The 14,331-nt window shown below is 40.4% G+C and overlaps 1 protein-coding gene across 1 annotated transcript in view; it reads left to right on the top strand.

Moving 5' to 3' along the window:
* abhd12 (abhydrolase domain containing 12, lysophospholipase) overlaps nt 1-14,331 on the top strand; it is a 161,641-nt gene that overhangs the window by 96,200 nt on the left and 51,110 nt on the right. The window contains exons 7-8 of the mRNA XM_069931906.1: nt 9,579-9,708; nt 14,251-14,288. Of these exons, the coding sequence (XP_069788007.1) occupies nt 9,579-9,708; nt 14,251-14,288 (168 nt within the window). The remainder of the gene's footprint in view (nt 1-9,578; nt 9,709-14,250; nt 14,289-14,331) is intronic.

The following is a 14,331-nucleotide window of genomic DNA, read 5'->3' as shown; positions in this document are numbered from 1 at the left end:
ATCCCTGTCATTGATGCGGACAGAGCGAAAGTGCTCAACCAAGTGATTTTCCCAGTCCATATCCAGTCTCTCTAATGTAGAGAAGGCCACAATGGAAGCATTAGATACAGTAGGCAGATTCATTAGTGAAGTGTTGTTTCACTTGAAAGGACTGTTTGGGGTCCCAACTGATGGTGAGGGAGGAGGAGTGGCAGTTCTTGCGGTCACAAGAGAAGCTTCCAAGAGGGTGATTAGTGGGAAGGGATGGGTGATCAAGAGAATTATTATGGAGGGAGCTGTCCCTACAGAACATGGAGTGGAAATGATGTGTCTGGTATTGGGATCATTGTTGTAGATGACAGAATTTGTGGAGAATAATATGTTGGATGTGAGGGTGCTGTGGTTGTAGGTGAGGACAAGGGGAATCCTGTTTCTGTTGCATCTGGGGCAGAGGGAACAAGGGCAGGTGAGTGGTAAATGGAGGAGGTGTGGGTAAGGGGTGAGTTGATGGTGATGGAGGGGAAGTCATGTTTCTGAGGTTAGAAGGACATCTTGGATGATCTGGATTGGAAGACTTTGTCTATGGAGCAGATAAGATGGAGACGGAGGAATTGAGAGGAAGTTTGTATTGGGGACGGTTGAAGATTAGTCCAGAAGTTGGGGGGGGGGGGCGGGGGGGAACGCAGGAAGGCCAGTTGGCATGGACCTATGATTTTGAGGGGGCCTACGCCCCCAGTAGAGGCAAAAGGGGGGACCCTTTGCCTTGGGAGAGAATATTGATATTGTAGAGAGTCAAGGGGGATACTTTAATATTTTAAAAAAGATTCATAAATGATTAATTCAGATAAAATGTAGATAGATAAATAAATGCAGATAACTGAAATCAACTTGTGTTCCAAATTTATTATATATATGTATGTATGTGTGTTTATCTATATATATATAGATATGTATGTTGTGGTGGCCACACACAAAAATAAAAATATATCTTTTCCCACTCATGGCCGCCACAATAGTCGCTGTGCACGCACATCGCAGTTGTGCGAATCGTGCTCTGAATCTCGTTAGTACAGATTAAAGACTGCAGTGAAGCTATAACAATCTTTGGAATCCTACAGAAAATGTTCAATGTCTTCAGTTCAAGTCCCCAGTGGTGGAAGATACTGAAAGAGCATCTTCCTGTCTCACTGCATAAAATATCAAAGTAGTCAGTAAGAATTGACTATGTGAGACCAATTGCATGGCATTTGGATAGTGTTAGAAATGAAGTGGCAGAGCTGAGTGAAATTACTAATTTGACAGCAATATATAAAAAAAAACTTGGATACCTGATGTCATCCCTTTGGATTAAAGTTCTCACAACAATCCAGAGATCATCTAGGTAAAAGAATCTGGTGATGCCACATTAGATGTGGAAAGGGACACCATTGATCAACTACAGGCAGATATCCTGAAACTGAGAGAGAAATGGAATGATATATTTGAAAAGCACAGCATGTGTCAATCAAAAATGGCGTGCCAGATAGTTTTGCTTCTCGCAGGGGGTACCCAACTCAAAAGGATGCTGAAATTACTTCAGGGCGAATGTATTCTATGTAGTGGCCCGCTAACTGGGAAGTGACCTAATACACAAGATGGCCAACGACTTTCGTCTCTGGTGACAACCTGCATGGCGGGGAGGAATGAGCAATGGCAGGAACACCCACCAATCCGAGGCCAGCGCTGCCATGATGTCACTCCTGTAGTCAGCAGCAAGGAGAGAATACAAGACAAATTGTCAGTGCAATAAACCAGTTTTCGACTTAGATTTCTTGGGTGTTGTTATTCTTTACACACTTCGCGGTAGCACACACGCTGCATCTTCAATATAATTGACTTTGGCATCGATGGCCTTTCATGTTGCTTTTCTGCAGTCAGGGACATCTGTGGACTTTTTTTATGGCATTCTAAGCAGTTAGATGAGAATGAGTTGTTAGATAAAGCTAATCAGTTTCAGCTGCGATACCCAAGTCATATTTCAAGTGACATTCAGATTGAAGTGCTTCTTCTTAAAAGAATTTTTCATGTGAATTTCAAACTCGATGCTGGGTGACAGAAGAAACTTTATGGTCAAATATTGAATTTGAGATTGGGCAATGTTTTCCTTAATGTGTTGCACATTTTTCTGTCATTGCCGGCAATAGTGGCCTCTAATGAGAGGAACTTCAGTGTCCTAAAACAAATTAAGTCATATTTTCAGTCCACAATGGTGCAAGAATGGTTTAGCAATTATGACGATCAACAGTGACAAGGCAAAGTTGCTTGATTTTTCTGGTGTAATTGATGAATTTGTCTAAGAAAAGCACGTAAAGCATTTCTGAATATGAAGAAGTGATGACCATTTCTGATCTGAAATTCCGAATACAGAATAAACATGAATGTACAAATGCAGTTACTGCTTCTTATTATAGTACTCTATTGTCTCATGTACATTTTGAATAAAATTGCTTGCCATTACCTTTTTTTAAATCATCTAGTTCTTTTATTCTCTTATGTAACTTGTAAGTACGTCATGTACACTACATGTGTATGTACATACCCATACATAAATCATACGTATTTAACAGTGATTACAAAATTACTTAATGACCAGTTTAAAATGAGGCCTACATTCACCATCTGGCCTGGGCCTATTACCAGCTTTGCATGGCCCTGGTGAAGATGTTTAGTCAAGGTAATTGTGGTAGATGGTAGATTTGTAAAATAAATGTCTAAAGGTAGATAGAAAGATCTTGGGAGATAAACTCTCTACATGTCCATCCCCCATATAGAAGGTCTCAAACCCCTTTGTTTCTTTCTTAATGACAGATCCAACCAGTCCCCTCCTCCACCACCCTCCTCTGCCTGGCAGAACTTGTTCTCATTTTTTTCGTGACTCATCCGACTTTCTCCAATTCAAAGGAGTAGCTGTGGGTACCTGCAGGGATCCCAACTATGCCTGCCTTTTTGTTGGCTTCATGGAGCAATCCATGCTGCAAGCCTACACAGGCAAGGCCCCTCAACTCTTCCTGTGCTACATTGACTCTCCACCATTCTGGGCCTCAAACAGTCCTTTCAAGTGAAGCAGCACTTCTTGTGACTCTGTTGGAGTCATCTAGACCATCTGGTGCTCCCGCTGAAAGTTGCTATGTGCTGGGTAGAAGGGGTCTTCAATGATTTTGTGCGGCCTCTTTAGACAATGATCCCGGTAGATCATATCAATGGGGGAAGGGAGACTCCAAGCATCCTCTCTGCAACTCTTGTGGTGTTGTGGTTCTGTGTCTGAAGTTCTTTCTTGCAGAGTTCACTTCATTGGGAATTAAATGCTCCCAAGCCCCATTATTTTTTAATTGAGATACATGCCCTTTCACTTTCTTGTCAGTCAGGAGAAGGCTATGGGATGGAATCGGGAATGTCCAAGTCTCAGGCAGAGTTGCAGTTGAGGCCATTGAAGTCTTCCTTCCAGCAAGCATTGACTGTCCTTCAGCCCTTAATAAATTCACCCCTGATAAATTCACCCCTGTTCCTGGTTGTGTGGGGTGGAGCCTTGGGTGTCTGGACTGTAAATGTATTTGACCCTTGCATCTTCTGCCTGATGGTGAGTTGCTAAGCTTCTTGCGCTCTTCATCTACCAAAGGCTTTCTGCTGGACCTTTCCTTTGGGTGTCTGTAAAGTTGTGTTATTTTCCTTGAAGACTGCTGGAGATTCCAATCCAGAAACATCTTGCATTTGAGCTTAACTGTTCCTTGTTCTCCATGTCACTCATATCACAACAGTTCTGGTTTGTTCCTTGTATAATAGCCAATGCTGTCTTCTCTGTTGCCAATTACAGTGGACATAACTGTGGATGTTTCTGTGGCTGTTGTATGCTTGGAGTTGGCTATGAGGCAAGAGCTGAGATGCTACCTTGGTGAGGTCTTTGACACCTGCAGAGTTGACCTTGCAGCAATGTTTTTGTTAATGTTGATATTTTGAGGCAGTGGTCAATCCAGTCTTCATCGGTATCCGTCATGGTGTAAGTGATCTATATATTTTCATTGGGATGATGATGTAATCTAACGGTGCCAATGCTTGGACTAAGGATGTCATGAGGAGACTGGACTCTAAGCACTTTGTCATGGCAAGGAACTGGCTTTCTCTACTCCTTCCTCACAAATTAAATATCTTAAGATGTGTGTATTTAAGAGCAAAAGTGCTGGTGGTGCAAATCTCATAAATTTTCATCTGGGGAGAGAGGCCAATTTTGAGAATAGGTTGTGATCTAAGGACTTGAATCTAAAACCAGCATGAAAAATCACGAGAAATATGGACACTTGGCATAATTCCTAATAATGTTTCCGTATCTTAATGATTTTTAACCCAGGTGACAAAGCTGATGCAAACAGAAGCTTCAATTCATTATGTTTAATTTTGTACATTGAATAGTTCAGCCCTTCTTATGTAATATTTCTCAAACAGCAGGTAACTTCTGCTGATTGGTCGCCTTTTCTTTGGCCCTTGTGCAATGGAAAGTAAACATGATTTATTTTATTGATGAGACAGCTGATGAAGTGCTGAATGGCCAAGTGCTTATATAATTGTGTAAGGGCAATGAGAATGACACAGTACAGGCACTTTGCCATGAGCTGCCACATACTTTATTTTTAATTTGTGTGAATGACTTTGTACCTAATGACAATGCAGATTTAATCTAAAGTCCAGATGAATCAGCATTCACTAGAAAGGATCAGTCTGATTGGGTTATTACTTGCCATAATTAAATGACAAGTATATAATAAGAATACAACGAAATGTCTGGTTAATTTGGAAAGTATTTGGGGCAAGGTATTTGTGGAGGCACTGGGTAAATAACCAAGTGTTTCATGGAAAATATGAGAAGGTGGGTGTGCAGCGATAGAGAAGTGATCCAAGATTTTGTGGAGAGGATAATTTTTTTTTGGAGTACTGAAAAGGAGTGGCAGGAAATATAAGTTTGGAGGTGGCAGTAGGTTGGAGCATCACATTGGTGTACAGGCTGGTGGAATAGAAGAAACGGAAATTCAAGATATGTTTGAGGCCACTGCCATCTCTGTTGGAGGGAAATCATTCCTTGAGTTTAATGGAAGACAATGAGGCTGGTATGGGAAGTGGCAACTGATGTGATAAAGCTGTACTAATGGGTGTCAGGAAGAATAAGGGGGTATGTAATAAAAGGTTCAAAATCATTCAGGGGTTTTGATAAAATAAGTAGGGAGAAAAAACACACATGAAAATTGGTTGCCAGAGGGTACAGATTTGGAGTAATTAGCAGAATGACAGGATAAGAGAAGGTTTTTTTTAAAAATAAATTTTTATTAATACCTTGGAGATGAGGCAGTGCATCTGACTTGCTGTTGGATTGGAAGTCAGTTTAATTTGTTCAGAATTAATGTCTTTTTTTAAGAGACTCTATCTCTTAAAAAAGAAAATGAATCTGAGGTCAATTCACAGGGCCATAAGAGTGGCAGAGAGGATCACTGGAATCACTCTCTCTCTTACACACCTCCACACCACCCCCCCGCCTCCCCCCCCCCCCCGACTCCCCATTATCAACATGATTTTCTGAAGAGGATGCGCTAACTCATTGAGGACCCCTTCTACCCTGAACACAGCAACTTTCAGCTGTTCCCATTAGGGAAGAGATACAGGAGGATCAGAGCCAGCACCACCAGGCTGAGAAACAGCTTCTTCCCACAGGCAGTGAGAATGTTGAACGGCCAAAGAAACTGCTCAGACTAAACATCCGAGACTCTCATTTGTGCAAAACAATATTTATTTTATAGATATAATATTTGTCTTGCATATGTACCATTTGTCTGTATGTCTGGTTGTATATTAGCATGTTTTTTGCACCGAGGACCGGAAAATGCTGTTTTGTCGGGTTGCACTTGTAAAATCAGATGACAATAAATTTGACTTGAATGCAGTGGCGGATTAACTACTAGGCTGAGCTTTAGTAAGGCTCCCCCTTATCTTGTCCCCCTGTCCCACCCTTCACTGAATAGAATAAAGTGACATTAAATTATGTTAAATACCTTGTATTAGGGGATTCCAAAGTGGTTGATATCAATCCCTTGCGTATTAATGGGACTATCTCAAGGGTTGAAAAATACCAGGGGGTTGAAAGGGAGTCAATAAACCCCGGGGGTTGGCGGGGGAGGGGTGATTGTACTTTTGGAGTTAAAAGAATTGTAGAGCCCGAGGTCTCTGCTCCTGCTGGGCCCCTCTTAAAAAAAGCAGACTCTCTCCTCAAAGATTTCACCACCCAGGCCACGCCCTCTTCATTTTGCTACTATCAGGAAAAAGATACAGGAGCCTAAAGAGCCCAACAGCACAAGGACAGTTTCTTCCCTGCTGCCATCAGATTCCTGAATAAACATTAAACTAAAGACACTGCCTTTTTTTTTGTGCGCTATTATTTTTTAAATTATATATGGGTTGCTGAACCAAGCCATGAAAGACCTCAACAATGAAGACGCTGTTTACATCCGGTACCGCACGGATGGCAGTCTCTTCAATCTGAGGCGCCTGCAAGCTCACACCAAGACACAAGAGAAACTTGTCCGTGAACTACTCTTTGCAGACGATGCTGCTTTAGTTGCCCATTCAGAGCCAGCTCTTCAGCGCTTGACGTCCTGCTTTGCGGAAACTGCCAAAATGTTTGGCCTGGAGTCAGCCTGAAGAAAACTGAGGTCCTCCATCAGCCAGCTCCCCACCATGACTACCAGCCCCCCCACATCTCCATCGGGCACACAAAACTCAAAACGGTCAACCAGTTTACCTATCTCGGCTGCACCATTTCATCGGATGCAAGGATCGACAACGAGATAGACAACAGACTCGCCAAGGCAAATAGTGCCTTTGGAAGACTACACAAAAGAATCTGGAAAAACAACCAACTGAAAAACCTCACAAAGATTAGCGTATACAGAGCCGTTGTCATACCCATACTCCTGTTCGGCTCCGAATCATGGGTCCTCTACCGGCATCACCTACGGATCCTAGAACGCTTCCACCAGCGTTTTCTCTGCTCCATCCTCAACATTCATTGGAGCGACTTCATCACCAACATCGAAGTACTCAAGATGGCAGAGGCCGACAGCATAGAATCCACGCTGCTGAAGATTCTACTGCGCTGGGTAGGTCATGTCTCCAGAATGGAGGACCATCGCCTTCCCAAGATCACGTTATATGGCGAGCTCTCCACTGGCCACCGAGACAGAGGTGCACCAAAGAAGAGGTACAAGGACTGCCTAAAGAAATCTCTTGGTGCCTGCCACATTGACCACCGCCAGTGGGCTGATATCGCCTCAAACCGTGCATCTTGGCGCCTCACAGTTCGGCGGGCAGCAACCTCCTTTGAAGAAGACCGCAGAGCCCACCTCACTGACAAAAGGCAAAGGAGGAAAAACCCAACACCCAACCCCAACCAACCAATTTTCCCCTGCAACCGCTGCAACCGTGTCTACCTGTCCCGCATCGGACTTGTCAGCCACAAACTAACCTGCAGCTAGCGTGGACATTACCCCTCCATAAATCTTCGTCCGTGAAGCCAAGCCGAAGAAAAGAAAGATTTTTTTTATTATATAGTGATGTTGTAAGATGGTTATAATATGAATGTTTGCTCTATGATGCTGCTGCCAACAGCAAATTTCATGACGTTCATGACAGAAAAATTCTGAGTCCATGTATTCTGAATGTCGTGTCGTCTTCTTTGAGACACCTTAAGAGTGTGAATTACAGCAATGCTGAAGCAAATTGTAGAAAAAAATGATCTGTTGTTGGGTCTAAGATTATGATCCTTTCTTTATCCTATACTGTCATCTTATATCTCACTTAGACTCTGTTGAATTTATTTTAATACTCCTTGTTCTGCCTACTTAAGTAAAAACTTTCCTCTGAATCCAAAATCTATATTTCTTAGAGAAAGATGTGAAACTATTAAAGGGAGTCGTCAATTGTTATGTCATAGACCAGCAGCAATAGAAATTCACCAAGACAATGGTATCTTAAAACAATAATTTTTATTAATAATGTAACATCTTACTTTAAACTTAACCCCAACTATGCACAAATGTGTGTGTGTGTGTGTGTGTGTGTGGTGTGTGGATCACCCAAATCATTACAGCCTAGGCACAATTCTGAAAAGTCAAATTCAAAGTTCAGTCTTAGAAATCTTGTGTTGAAACTCAAAATCCTTAAATTGATGTTCAGAAGTAATTATATAGTAGGAAAAACACTGTGTCATCAGATTTCTCAAAACTCACGAATTCTTGTTGCATTGCTTTCAAAAAAAATGTTTCTTTGTACGAGTGATTTGTCACAATTTTGAAATGGTTGGTGTGATATTTCCTAATAATAGCCTGCCTTCTCATGCTCTGGAGATGGCGGGTAGTAACTTCTTCCTTCTTCTTAAGATTCACATCTTCCTAAGACCCTCTCAAACAGCTGAACTCTTGTGTTAATTTCCAACTACCATGTCACTTGAACTGACATTATATTTAAATGCTTAAAATATGTTTATAAACAAAAAGTGTGAAGGAAAAAGTGGTGACAACTATCCATTACTGGACTTCTGTACATTGTATCACTCCCGTGCACACAACTCGACAAGAGGCATGCGCCAAATTTACAGCACAATATTTTTCTGTTAGCATAGAATTTTCACATTTTGTCACCTCTTTTTTTCCTCATTCCTGCTTTCACTATGTGAATAGAAACTGTTTGGAATATAATCTGAACAGAATTCTTCCCAGGAGTCTACCTCAGTTTGAATTGGAAATAGGTTTTTGATTTATCAAACATTATTTTCCTTTCATAAATCATGTTGACTCCCATCCGTGTTATGTTTTGTGATTGTAACTAGCAGAATTGATAGAGGTGAGTTGCTGATGTGACACATTTGGACTTTTAGGAAGGCTTTGATAAATTGGCACACTAAATTATTAAATAAAACTAGAGAGGGTAATACTCTGGCACAACTTGTGGATTAGTTAATAGACTGAAAGCAGAGGAGGAATAAATAGGCCATTTTTTTGGTTTGGGAGGTTTTAACTAATGCGCCAGTGCTGACACTCCATATCAATATGCACAGATAAAGGGAGCAAATGCTAGTGATGCAAAACTAATTAGCCAGTTAGATTGTGGAAGGTTCAGAGAGGCTTCAGGAGGACATAGACGAATAGCAGAGGGCTTGGAAATAAAATAAAGTCTGGAAAAGTGTGGAGTCATCCATTTTGGTAGAAAAATAGGAAGACAGATTTTTAAAAAAATCTTGGGATAGTGAAAGCTGTTGATCCAGTGAACTGGTACATGAACTACTGAAGTTAACATCTTAATTTATACTTTCTAACAAGCATTGCTTTTTAATAACATATTTTGTCCAATTACTACTGTTTGCTGTCCATAAATAGTTTGAACAATTCAAACAAAATTGCAACCTAGAAAGCAGGTCAATCCTGAATGTCTTCTTAGAAACTGGTGACTTGTGTTTCAAAAGTTTTGAAAGCAATGTGAAATTCGATACCGGAGGTCCTTAATTTTGATATGCAACTTGTGTTTAGGATGGGGAGACTCCGAAGGAACCCCCTCAGAGAAGGGAATGACCGCAGATGCAATCTACACTTACAATTGGTTGAAAGAGAGGAGTGGGAGGAGTTCAATCTACATTTGGGGTCACTCCCTTGGCACTGGGTAAGTGGCTATTTTTTAATGAGCTGTCTATAGTAAAGATTGTATCTTTTTTTAGCAATGCTGGTTTATTCCTTTTTATTTCATTTTGCTGTGCACTTTTATTGAAGTACTTAAACCTAATGAAGAGAATTAAACTCTTCAATTTAGTAGGGCATTTAGAGGGGCTTGAGAGGGTGAGAATTTTGGGGATATTTCACAAGTTTTAAAATTTTTTTTTGGAGATTTGAAATTTGTAACATCACCTGCCAATCAGTCAGAGCACTAAAATTATATAAATACCTCCTTCATCAAGAAAGACTAATCCTCCCTGTGTTTGAAATTCTATTATAACTTTCTCCATTATGATTGTCAAATGTCTGGAAGGACAATTGAAAATGGATTATTAGTTTCACAGCAGTGAGTTCCTGCTCCTTCTGGATACAAAGCAGTCTCTAGTATAGTTAAATTAAAACTGGTGTTGATCTTTTTAGAATGTACTGCCTCCAAAGGTGATGGAAGTTGCTTTAGTGATGCCTTTTAAAAGGAAATTTAATAGATGTTAAAAAAGAAATATTTGCATGACAATGGGAAACTGGCTCAGAAGTGGGTTCAATTGGAAAACTTTTTCAAGAAGTCGACCAGTCATGACGAACAGAGTGGTCTCTTGGGTTCTGGCACAATGGAAAATATGAGGAAACCTTACAATGACTGGATTTGACCAATTAAAAAATCTTTCCTAATTCGAAATGTAAATACAAGCATCACCAATTTGTTAATTTGCTAGTCCACAGATGCTTTATGAGATCTTAACTTTATTTCTAACTTTCTGAAATGCATCTTCCCGATCCAGTCTTTCCCTAGATTTTGCAGTATGGTGGAGAGGTTGCAAAAACAATGGCCCAAATAATCTTTTGATATCTGAATGGGCTCTTAGCTGCTCCTACTTGGCTGTGCTCCAGTTGGACAATCTTGCTGATCCCAGCACAAATGAACTGGCATAGAAACAAGCCTTTTGCCAGCTGCATTGGAAAAAAAAGATACTGCCTGTTCATTGCAAAATTGAAGCCACCTATTAAAAATTAAAGGAGAATCTCAAAACACTGTTTTCCAGTTAAGTAGTTTATAACCACCCATGTAAACAAATGATTAGCAGTCCTTATCTACTTCAAAATATTTTGGTTTTGGTCAATTCCTTAATGCTGGCCAAATATACTGGCTCATGGGAACCAGATAACAGAGCTGGGATTCAACAGGGTGCTGAGGGCAAGAAAGCTCCTGAAGGGCCGCAGGTGTTGAAAGCTTCAGATTTTGTCAGAGGTTTGGACCTTGAGCTCGGGTTGCCAATGGATTAAACAGGAGTCTCTGTGGCTGCAGAGGCTGCTTGACCACTGGAGGTGAATCCACAGACCCTCAGTGACTCTGAAGGGACTCTCTGTTGTGTGTCTCTTTCCCTCATTTAGAAAGGGGCACTGGGAAGCACTCTTTGTCTGCCTTGCAGTAAGCAGAAGGCAATTTCATGTAATATTACATGTTCTGTGGTATTACATGACAATAAAGGAATCTTGAATATACAGCAAATGGCAGAGACCCCAGATGTAGAGAAGAATCTTGACGTGCAAGTTTATAGCTCCCTGGAAATGATGACACAGGTGGATAAAGTAGTGAAGATGGTGTGTAGCTGGTGTATTGAGTATAAAAGTTGCAAGACATTTGTTAGACCAGATTTGGAATATTGTGTAAAGTTCTATAGAAAGAATGTATAATTTGAGGAAGACTGCAAAAGGGATGATCCAATATGTTATCTGAAGTGGAGAGCTTTAGTTACAAGGAGAGATTGGATAGGCTAGGATTGTTTTCACTAGTGAAGCTGACTGTTGACATTATTGAGATTTATAAAATTATGAGTGGCATAGATAGGGTAGATACAATATTTTTCCAAGGGTAGGGGAGTCCAGAACTTGAGGATATGGGTCTAAGGTGAGAGTGGAAGGATTTTCTCGAGGCCAAGTTTTTCATCTGGAGTGTGATGGGTACAGAGAACAAGCTGTCAGAAGAGGTACTAGAAGGGCGTACAATTACAGTGCTTCAAACGCATTTGGACCGGTGCAAAGATAGGAAAGGAATCGAGGGATAGGCATCTAGGTTGGCAGAGGTGAGTCAGGTTGAAGGGCCTAGTTCCATCCTGATGACTTTATGATGTTCTATGGGCCTGTATTCTTGAGCTCTACAATTTTAGCCCTGAGGTTTCCAGGACAGGGGGTTTTCTCCACTACTCTCTTGAAGGCCCAGTCAAACCTATAGACAGTGAATCACTAACCCTTCTTATCCTTGGCTAGAGAAATGGTCTTGAGGGAGTTGGGAGTACAGTCAGGGTACCTAACAGGGTTTCTGGACTTCACTGGACATGGGCAATCTCTGGTACAGCTGGCCGAGATGTGGTCAGTTTCCACACTGCAGGACTCCAGTGCACCCTGAGGCATTCCTGACACAGGTACTGATACTACCATGAACAAATCAGCTCCAGAGTGCATGTTGACAAAAGATGTGTTTTTGCCACAATACAAATGTAAATTAATTTGGTCTTTCATATTTGTACATGCATCAGTAAAATGTGTTTAATTGTAAATAACAGCATATCAGCACAGCTCGCTTGATAAAGTGTTCAAGCAAGTTGTAATTGAAATACTTTATATATTTTTTAAAACCCACTTGATTCTGGGGCCTGAATGCACCTTTGGCAAAGCCAACACTTCTTATGTGCATATTCCAGACTGATCTTCAGAACATAGTGTCCCTTTCTAAAGTACCCTGTTTTATATCGTGTAGATGTTTCAAGAGGCCTGTCAGGTAGAGATTTTAGTTACGTAGCAGTGCAATGACAGGTGTGATGGTCCACGTTTGGCTCTTGTAGTGTCTGATGTTGCTTGCCATTCATCAACCCAGATATGAATGTAGTCCAATTCCTGCTTTATACAATCACCAATTGCCAAGTTACAGAAGGAATTAATCAGCAAACATCCAAACTTCTGCAATACAGATGAAGGCCAGGGTATTGATTGAGCAGCTGAAAAAGTTTGGGACTGGGCCATTGCCCTGAGAAACTCTTTCAATAATCACCTAGTCTTAGATGATAGACTTCCAGTAACATACCACCTAAAATGACAGAAGGAGAAGACAACGAAATGAACTGACTCAGTATATAAAAGTAAAAGACAAAAATTTCTTGTTTATTTTTATTAAGTGACGACATTATTTAACGGGTTTAATGTATCTTATAGATTGAACTTTGAATAAATGGGAAGGGGGGAGAGGGAGGGAGGGAAGGAAGGGAAGGGGAAAAAGGGGAGAAAATGACACTGTATAGATTCAAGAGAAAAATGTCTATGTATTTTGGTCAGTATGGATTATAGTGTGAAAAATTAAAAAATTATTTAAAAACATTTTTGAAAAAAACCTATGTTTCCCTGTGGTAGGTATGATTCCAGTCAATTGGAAATCTTCTGTTTAATTCCTGCTGGCTTCAATTTTATCAAGGATCATAGTTATCTTGGTGTCACAGGCATTCACTCCAAATTGAGCATCAGTAAGCAACTTGATAGTATTGTAATGATGCCTTCCATCTCTCTGATAAGGGTTGGGCTTGTCCTACCCTATGTGGGCAGAGTATAATGGGAAATATTTCACCTCCAGATGGCAAGAATGGATCAGGCCCACAGGTTTTAGAGTGGTGGGTGTGCACTGTGCAGTAAAATGAACTAAATTGCTGAAGACAGGTTTCTATGAAGCTGCGATCTTAAGAGGTTGATATCACTCAGCACATCTATCTGAAGAAGGTTGTAAATGTTGCTCTTTATTTTTTGCATTGGGGTCTTCCATTGTTTGGGATGGAGTTATCCATCATGTTGATTGTTTAACAGTCCCAAGTGTTATTAGGCTTGCATAATAATACCATTTAGTTTGTGGGATTATATCTATTTGACTAATTCCTTTTAGCATGGTACATTCAATATATCAGCTGGTCTCATGTTGATCATGCACTGCAAAAAAAAGAAAAAATTAATGGAGAGGGGGCGGTGAGAAATGTATGCTGTTTAAACTGGTGTATGGATTAGGAAGGCACTGATGGTGAATGAATGAATAAATGAATGAGGGGAGAAAGGGGAAAAATTCAGATTTCTACTGTTTGGCTTTTTGAAAAAGATACTATGCTGTTTGACTTATTGGGTGTTTAAACAGCATAATTTCAGATTCAACTATACTTGGTATTTTTTCTAGTTACTTGAATCTATCATTCAAGATATAGAATCATCTATTGGGATAGCAAGCACAATGTTAAAATTTTCAACTACATTATATAAAATCTAATTTCTTGCATTAAATTGATTAACAATATTTATTTAGTAGTTGTAATAGTTTAATACTTGAGGTGGCAGGTTGTACGAAAGATGTAAAGATAAGCACAGATAAAAATAAGACATTTGCTGGGTGCTGGCCTGACTTCCTGAAATTTTAATATGTGTTCCCCTTAAGCAACGTGATGTTTGATCTTCTCATCTTTTTCAGGGTCGCTACAAATGTGGTAAGGCAGCTGTGTGAAAAAGGTGAGTTGCTTTAACTTATTGGCTTTAAATTCTTGGGTTTCTT

The sequence above is a fragment of the Narcine bancroftii genome, chromosome 4 (genome assembly GCF_036971445.1).
Source record: "Narcine bancroftii isolate sNarBan1 chromosome 4, sNarBan1.hap1, whole genome shotgun sequence".
Lineage (NCBI taxonomy): Eukaryota > Metazoa > Chordata > Chondrichthyes > Torpediniformes > Narcinidae > Narcine > Narcine bancroftii.
The sequence above is the reverse complement of the archived record's forward strand: the minus strand, read 5'-3'. Positions and strand labels throughout refer to the sequence as shown.